Here is an 8,245-nt window from a genome sequence, read left to right as displayed (position 1 = left end):
GCCCCTATCAGCGGCTCAGCAATAGATGAGTCACCCGGGACCCCGGGCCAAGGCAAACAGGAGGGGAGGAGGAGGAGGACGTTCCCGAGGCTTTGCTCTGCTTTAGCCACCGCCTCAGTTGCTCGATCCCCCAATCTCCCGGGGCCCCCACTCTTTTCTTTGACCCCCGCCCTCCAGGGCCCCAGTGTTCTTCCCAGATTGTTCTTGCTACACCCTCCAGCCCCATGATGGGAAGGCAGCCCTCCAGTCTTCTCATCAAGGGGAAGGGGGACCAGCTTGCTCCCACTCCCTCCCCAAAGTAATGACAGCCCCTCACTTTCCCCCTCCTGTCACAGCCCCAACCCCTGTCAAGGTCTCTCTGGTTCCCGCCCCTCCCCTTTCCTGGAGCTGGCCGCGTGCTTGGGGTATTAGGCAATGGGTGTGTACCCACAGCCCTCTCCAGACCCCGCCTGCTCCACCACCCTCCAGCCGCCTGCGGGTCAGTGCTCAGGCCAGCCGGTCGGGCCAAGGGCACTGGGGGCCAGTTCAGGCCACCCAGTCTGCCTGCCTGTGGCCTCCTGTCCCAGAGCTGGGCTTCTGCACAGGAGTGTGGGTCCTTGGATTTAGGACAGACCAGCTTGGGGAGCCCTGGAGTCACTGAGAAGTTGGAGTCTATGGTAATAGTTCTGACCTTGGCCCTTCCTCGGCACCTGACTGTTCTATAGCCTGACAAGGGTAGAATCAGAAGTAACAATCTGAGGGAGACCCAGAGAGCCATGGAGAGGTACAAATGCCCATGGGAAAAGAGAGGCATACGAAACCTCATCCCCTTCCTCCAGGGACCTGAGTGGAGTCCCAGGCTGACATGCAGGAAGAAGGACAAGGACGCTGGCAAGGGTCACTGAATCCAGGTGTAAGGATGAAAACTACTGAGATATAGCTTACAGATTCTGGTGGCCTCAAAAGCCACCCATGGTTTGGGTCTTGGCTTCTGAACAGGAAGGAGAGGCAGGCTCTGTAGGGCTATTTCTCTTCCTCCCCTGCCCCCAGAGGTGAGAAAGCAAAGAAAAGCAACCAGAGCTGTCCAGTGTCAGGAGCCATGGCACTTCTACCTCCCCAGCCTGCTCGAGACCTGGTACATAAAGGTGCTCAATAAATAATATGCCAGCAGATGAAAGTCACCAATCTCTCTCAGACAGCTCTGCCCCCTAGGCAGCAGCGCCCCCTGCAGCACAGGGCAGGCCCTGCAGCAGCACAGACTGGAGGCCGACTGCCCAGAAGAGCTGCATGGCCACCACCAAGGAAGAGATGACTGTGGCTGTGGGTTTTGGGCCCCGTGGCTCTGCTTCCCCAGGGGGCCTGTCTCTGAGTCAACGTGCCAGCCTCGGGCGCGCGGGGCCAGTCGTGCCTTGGGCTGCGGTCTGGCAGGGGCGGGGGGCAGCTGGGAAGCCTGGGGCCCCTCTCTGGCAAAAATAGCCCGCAGTGGTTAGAGCTGGGAGGGTGAGTCAGGCAGGAGCGCAGTGGCGCCTAACCCCTTCACTGCCACTGGAGCTCCCTCAGGTGGTTTTTGCTCTGGTCTGTGCACCCCAAGATCAGGGTCTTTCCCTGGCTGTCCTCAGGCTGGGCTCAGTTTGTGATCCCAAGGCCCTCCCCGTTCTGTATGAAGCAAGTCTGAAAGCCTGGAGCAAGAATATGGGCCACTCGCAGTGCAGACCTGGGATCCTCGGATGGGCAGGCGAGCTCTGCGGGCAAGGATGCCTATAAGCCAAGGGAAGCGTAGGAGAAGGCTGGAGATCTTTGGGGCTACCGGAGCCTCTGCTAGGACCAAACTCTGAGGCCAAGTCTGACCCCTCCCAAGGGGCAGGCGCAGAGCTCAGAGATGGGTGGAAGCCAAGCCACCCAGAAGGGAGCTTTTCCTGCTGGCTCTGAGTGCCCTGCGGCGCGCTTTCGCCGAGGGCTCCACACAACATTGTCCAGGGAGGGAAGTTGATTCTCAGCTCCGTGTTCATCTTGTCAAAGGCACTCTGCAGCCATCCAGCTCTTGGTGGGGAAACTGAGGCAAAGAGAAATGACCACGTGGGACCAGGGTCCTGTCTCCCTAGTCTGGGTCACTGCACCCTCCCTGCACACTTGGCTACCCAGAGCAGGTGAGAGGCACTCTGGTCACCACCCCCTTCAGTGGGGCCAAGCGTGAACCCAGGCGTCGGGGGAGAGGGTGTGTGTGTAGGCTGGGAGGAGGGGGAGCGCCTGCGCTCCCCGGGTCAAGGCGGGGGGTGCGAGGAGTGGGGTGGGGATGCCTGGGGCTTGGGGAGGGGCCCCAGCTCTGTCAGCCGCAGCAGAGCCGCTTGTGAGCTCCGCACGAGTAGAGTAGAGTAGAGCCGGAGCCCCCAGTTCTTCGCTAGACCGCTCGCTAGCTTTCTCGATCACTCCCTCCCTTCCTCCCTCCCTTCCTCCCGGCGGCTGCGGCGGCGCTGGGGAAGCAGCGAAGAGGAGTGGCCCTGCCCTGGAAGAATGCGGCTCTGCCGAGGGGGCAGAACCCGACGCAGTCTCCCCACAGTTTGAGAAGCCCGAGCCCAGGCGACCCAACCCTGCCGGTGGCGACCCTGCACCAGAGCAGCTGGAGGTAATCGGAGCTGGGAAAGCAGGGAGGGCAGGGACGCGCACACGGGGCCAAGACAGGCGCACGGGTAGTCAGACAGACAGATAGACAGGCAGACACGCATCCGCCCACTGGGGCACGGAGACACAGAGAGAGCCAGGGATATTGGCAGAGATAAAGACACCAAATACAGGAATATCCCATCAGAAGGGCAATGAACGCGCGAGCAAAGGGGTGGGAACGAGGCTGGGACCTGAGGGGACCAGACGGGCATCGAGGTCGAGGGGAACGCTAGTTAGGAAAGGTGGCAGAGGAGGAAGAGTACTCAGCCTGCGCCGCCGTCCTTTTCAGGCGGGAACCAGGTCCCCTCCCTGTCTGGCGCACCTGGAGCCTCCCCTCTCTCCCGACTGCGGAAAAAGTGGGTAGAACAGGGTTGGGAGCCCATTCCTCCACCCCTCTCACGGAGGCTGTCTGCCCTCGAAGGCACCTGAAGGTGACCCTCCCCCACACCCCGCTGTGTGTAGGTGGTGCAGAACCCCCTTCCAATCCCGCCCCCCAATCCCGCCCCCTAGCCCTGAGAGCAAGGCTCTGTTGGGCAAGGGAAGCCAGTCGTGGGGCCCTCGAAGAGGGAGCGGGGGCAAGATGGTGGAGTGGTGTTTGTGAGTCAGTATGTCTGAGTTTGCACGTGAGTGTGTCTGTGTGCCGGGCATTGTGTCTGGCTGGGTCCAGCTCCAGGGGCTCTTGCACAAGCCCCAAATGCAACGCCCTGACTCTTCCTCCAGGATCCCGGGACAGGGGTGGTTCTTATTGTTTTGCTTGGGAAGGGATGAGAAGGGCCACTGGGGTGGCACTGGTGAGTTAGGAATCCTTGGTTGCCCGGGCCAGCCCACCCTATTCCGAAGCCCCCAAGTCTCCCTGTCCCGCAGGCCCTGATCGATCCGCCCACCAGGGCCTTCGGGCCCGGGCTTCGACATGCTGGAGGAGCCCCGGCCGCGGCCTCCGCCCTCGGGCTTCGCGGGTCTCCTGTTCCTGGCGTTGTGCAGTCGGTGAGCAGTTCCCCCCGTCACCCAGCCCACGAGAGAAAGCCCTAGGCTGAAAGCACCGACCCAGGACGGGAGGAGTCGGAGGGGGCGCGAGGCCTGGATCGCAGACCCCGAAACGCCTTCTGCGTTCCCAGGGCCCTCAGCAATGAGATTCTGGGCCTGAAGCTGCCCGGCGAGCCGCCGCTGACCGCCAACACTGTATGCTTGACGCTGTCGGGCCTGAGCAAGCGGCAGCTGGGCCTCTGCCTGCGCAGCCCCGACGTGACGGCATCCGCGCTTCAGGGCCTGCACATCGCGGTCCACGAGTGTCAGCACCAGCTGCGCGACCAGCGCTGGAACTGCTCGGCGCTCGAGGGCGGCGGCCGCCTGCCGCACCACAGCGCCATCCTCAAGCGCGGTGAGCCGGGCCGGGCGGGTTTGCGCCGCTGGGGCTGGGGCTGGGGCTGGGGGGCAGGCCGAGGCGAGCGGAGGCGGGAAGGGACCGGTTCGCGACTCCGGGAGGGGCCTCTCTCTCTGGGAATTCCCTCCCCCGCCCCCCGGGAGCCGCAGAGCTGGGCCTGGCCACCCGTCTGGGCCCCTGCGCCTCACTTCCACCTGCGTGCTGCCGGCAAGGCAGCTGGGTCGCTGCTATCCTACCCTAGGCCCCCCCCCTTTCCTGCCTCCACCAGGCTCGATCTGGGTTGCACCTGCGAGCAAGAGATACCCCCAGCCCTGAAAGCTTCAAACGCCCCCCCATTCCCTCCCCCAATTTCCTCCCCCCTCCCTCTCCCCGGACAAGCCCAGGCTGGTGTCCCCAGAGCCTCAGCGGGGGTGGGGTGACGCCCCCAACCGTTTAAGGGTTAAACCTACTCCCCTAATTGCTGGGGTTCCCAGGAGCAGAGGCTGGGAACAAAGACCCTGATGGCTTTGAAGCCGGGGAGCAGCCCCCTCCTCTGTGCTGTGGGGGCCCCAGGTGGCTCTCACCTGAGCAGGTGAGGAACGGCTGGAGGGGCAAAGAACAGGTCACTGCTGGTCTGGTCTGGGAGGTATGGTCTGGAAGGCATCGTTGCCTCTTGCCAGGCCATGCCCGAGTTTCCTCCCTGGAGGAGTAAAGATCCATTCTGGGCTCAGCTCGAGGGTGGGGGCAGTACTTCAGGGACTACGGGGTTAATAGGCAGCTGCCATCTGCGGGGGAATTCCCAAGACGTGTGCGAACAGCTTCACCCCTGGAGGGTTGAGGTTGGGGGGGATTGGGAGGCTGGGCCAGAAGCCCTGCATCCTGGGGTGGGAGAGGCCTGGCCCCTAAAGAGGTGCTGTCTCTCATCCTCTCAGGGCTCAAGAGAGCCCCTACCTAAAAGGAAGTGAGGGACCCCCACCTTCTCTATACGGCCTGGTATAGGGAAAGGCTTTGATACCCAAATGAGAAGCATGGGAAAGGCTTGTCATCTTGAGCCTCTGTGACCCCCAAAACATAACAAAGAAGCCAACATTTTAAAAGGGCCCTAGAGAAAATCACCCCCCACCTTCTCCCCCTCCCAGCATTTTATAGAGTAATAGCAGGTTAGGATAAACACATAGGACAGTCTTTAAAGGGCAAATATAAAACTAGAAACTGGAAAGGGGAAGTATAGCTCCACAGCTCCAGTGCTTTGGGGGTATTAGGGTGGTGGAGGAAGGTTGGTTAAAGGGCCCTAAGGAAAAAAAAAAAAGAACCCGGTGTTCTCTGCTTCCACCTCACCACCCAAGCTTCCTGCTGGGCTGGGGAATTTTTAAAGCTTTCAGATGTAGAACTCAGTGATCGTTTCTTCAAAGACCTCGGGGACTCCCTCTCAGTCACCTGCCAACCCCAGGGGTCTTGCCCTCCAGCTAGCTCTTTCATCTGCACCCAAAAATCCCAGACTTACAGAATGAGGATGGGCCTCAGAGATATCTCAGTCCAGCCCCTCCCTTAATAAATGAGGAAACTGAGTCTGTGCTTCCATTCCCTTCCTTCTCCATGACTTTCTCCCCCCCTTACGCAGCTGGTAAATGACAGGGTCAGGATTCAGTTAGGAATTCCTGGAATGGAAGGGTGGCTGCCTGTTTCCTTCCACCTCCCTACTCCACTGCCTGTCAACCTTACCCCCGTCACACCCTTTTTGTCCCCAGGTTTTCGTGAGAGTGCTTTTTCCTTCTCCATGCTGGCGGCAGGGGTCATGCACGCGGTCGCCACAGCCTGCAGCCTGGGCAGGCTAGTGAGCTGTGGCTGCGGCTGGAAGGGCAGTGGTGAGCAGGACCGGCTGAGGGCCAAGCTGCTGCAGCTGCAGGCTCTGTCCCGGGGCAAGAGTTTCCCCCACTCCCTGCCCAGCCCTGGCCCCGGCTCAGGCCCCAGCCCCGGCCCCCAGGACACATGGGAATGGGGTGGCTGTAACCATGACATGGACTTTGGAGAGAAGTTCTCTCGGGATTTCTTGGATTCCAGGGAAGCTCCCCGGGACATCCAGGCAAGAATGCGAATCCACAACAACAGGGTGGGGCGACAGGTAGGTGTGTGCAACTTGTCCTGGGTCTCCTTAGCCTTTGAGGCCTGGCTTGAGTTGGAGAGGCACAGCAGAGGAGAGAGGATGAGATGTGTTGGGGGATGGCCACTCACCATCTGGATGACCTCAAGCGAGTCCCTTAACCTCAGTTTTGCATCTGTAAAAAGAGTCTAATGATAGTTACCTTACGATGTCATTAGGGGTGAGCTGGCAAATAGGGCACTGGGCAGAGTGCCTGGTCCTTGGCAGGTGCTCGTTACACGGCAGCTATCATCACAGCTGCCTTCACAGAAGGGGTGCTCATTTTAGTGCTCGCTCTGGAAAGCGCACTGGACTGAGAGGACAACTGGAGTTGAGTTCTGTTAGCAGCTAGTTATCTAAGCCGAGTCTCTGTGACCAGCTAGTGATTAAAGATGGGTGAATCCCTCTGCTCTGGCTTCAGTCCTCCGACAAGAAGATGAGGGAGTTGAACTATTAGCCAGCCCTGCAGTGCCCTTTCTCTTCTGATATTCCGTGGTCATTCTTGCCTCTCTTTCTCCCTCCCTGTGCTCTCCGTTCCCTCCCCTCTGCTGCGCCTCGGTGCTCCGCCCCTTTGCTGCCCTCCCCTTCACCCCTCCCCGTCTCTGATGCTCTAGGTGGTAACTGAAAACCTGAAGCGGAAATGCAAGTGTCACGGCACGTCGGGCAGCTGCCAGTTCAAGACGTGCTGGAGGGCGGCCCCGGAGTTCCGGGCAGTGGGGGCAGCGTTGAGGGAGCGGCTGGGTCGGGCCATCTTCATCGATACCCACAACCGCAACTCCGGAGCCTTCCAGCCCCGCCTGCGCCCCCGTCGCCTCTCAGGAGAGCTGGTTTACTTTGAGAAGTCTCCCGACTTCTGTGAGCGAGACCCTACCGTGGGCTCCCCCGGCACTCGGGGCCGCGCCTGCAACAAGACCAGCCGTCTGCTGGACGGCTGTGGCAGCCTGTGCTGTGGCCGTGGGCACAACATGCTCCGGCAGACGCGGGTCGAGCGCTGTCATTGCCGCTTTCACTGGTGCTGCTACGTGCTGTGCGATGAGTGCAAGGTCACAGAGTGGGTCAATGTGTGTAAGTGAGGGGTGGCTTCGCCGCAGGGCTGGTGGAGGGCAGGAGCGCCTTTTCAGCCCTTTGCTCTGATTTCTGTCCAGGGTCAGTCTTGGCTCCTAGAAGCTCGAGGTGTCTACCTGGAAGCAGCTTTGGGGGTGGCTGGGGTCAGGCAGAGTCTGTGATGTGCAGCCTTCAACAGAAGGAGGGCCTTGGAGGGAAAGCTGTCACCCCCTCTTCTGCTCCTGAAACACCTGAAATGAACCAAGGTGAAATGCACTGTATTGCCTCACTCTCCCCAGCCCTGGGGTCCCTTTAGCTCTGGTTCATACTCTTGGCTGGGGTGTCCCTGTAGTTTGACCACTCCTCTCCTTTGAGGGATGGCCCCAGGCATTGTGTGGAGCCCTGAGACCCGTATCCAGGGAGACCACTCATTCCTATCTGCTGTTCCCAAACTCCTCTATAGCAGCCCGGGCCCCTTTTGGGGGGAATAGGAGACAGTGGTAGAGAGGTTTTTCTTGGGGAAGGGACAGAGTGCTGGGGGGGGGGGCTCTCACTTGAGTCCTCGTAGAGTTGTTTGTCTAGGCCCTTAGGGAAACTGCTCCCCCCATCCAGATGTTAAAGGGAACCATCCAAGACTCTCTGAGCCTCTTATTTGTTCGTTAGCAGGAGGGATGGGAATGGATAATTTATTGTACTGAGACTTGTTCTTGGTTTCTGTTTGTAACTAAAATAAATTAAACTACTGGACCAGTGGATGCAGGTGGTTATATTTCTGCCTACACTTGGGATCCCAGTGCATTGCTTCTTTTCCAGGTGAATTCTACTCTTATACGCCCAGTGATTTTACTTATGTGTATCCTGCCTGGTTCTGCGAAGGATTTGAAATGGTCCTCAGTGATTTAGTTGGCAACCTTCAGTGTGAAAAACCAGGGGGGTACTTCTAGGTATGAGGGACTAGATATCCAAACATAGGCCCAATTTACTTTTTATGTGCTTTAATTCCAGACTTCACCTGGGTTCTTACCCTAGAACAAGGGTTGGCACATTTTTTTTTTCCTGCA

General features: G+C 59.5%; 1 protein-coding gene across 1 annotated transcript; it reads left to right on the top strand.

Moving 5' to 3' along the window:
- Positions 1-2,477: 2,477 nt before the first annotated feature.
- Positions 2,478-7,918, top strand: WNT10B (Wnt family member 10B). Its single transcript, XM_087855420.1, has 5 exons — positions 2,478-2,602; positions 3,505-3,624; positions 3,756-4,018; positions 5,749-6,122; positions 6,755-7,918. Exons 2-5 carry the CDS (start codon positions 3,551-3,553, stop codon positions 7,211-7,213), a joined length of 1,170 nt encoding a protein of 389 aa, XP_087711546.1. The 5' UTR covers positions 2,478-2,602; positions 3,505-3,550; the 3' UTR covers positions 7,214-7,918.
- Positions 7,919-8,245: the final 327 nt, after the last annotated feature.

This window comes from Ursus americanus, chromosome 25, assembly GCF_024610735.1.
Source record: "Ursus americanus isolate L20-20 chromosome 25, mUrsAme1.1.p, whole genome shotgun sequence".
In the NCBI taxonomy this organism is placed as follows: domain Eukaryota; kingdom Metazoa; phylum Chordata; class Mammalia; order Carnivora; family Ursidae; genus Ursus; species Ursus americanus.
The sequence above is the reverse complement of the archived record's forward strand: the minus strand, read 5'-3'. Positions and strand labels throughout refer to the sequence as shown.

What these genes read in the sequence shown, in the direction of transcription:
- WNT10B (XM_087855420.1), top strand. Translation starts at nt 3,551, where the DNA reads ATGCTGGAGGAGCCCCGGCCGCGGCCTCCGCCCTCGGGCTTCGCGGGT. An exon ending in TTCCTGGCGTTGTGCAGTCG is followed by an intron (nt 3,625 to 3,755) that starts GTGAGCAGTTCC and finishes CTGCGTTCCCAG; the next exon opens with GGCCCTCAGCAATGAGATTC. An exon ending in ACAACAGGGTGGGGCGACAG is followed by an intron (nt 6,123 to 6,754) that starts GTAGGTGTGTGC and finishes CTGATGCTCTAG; the next exon opens with GTGGTAACTGAAAACCTGAA.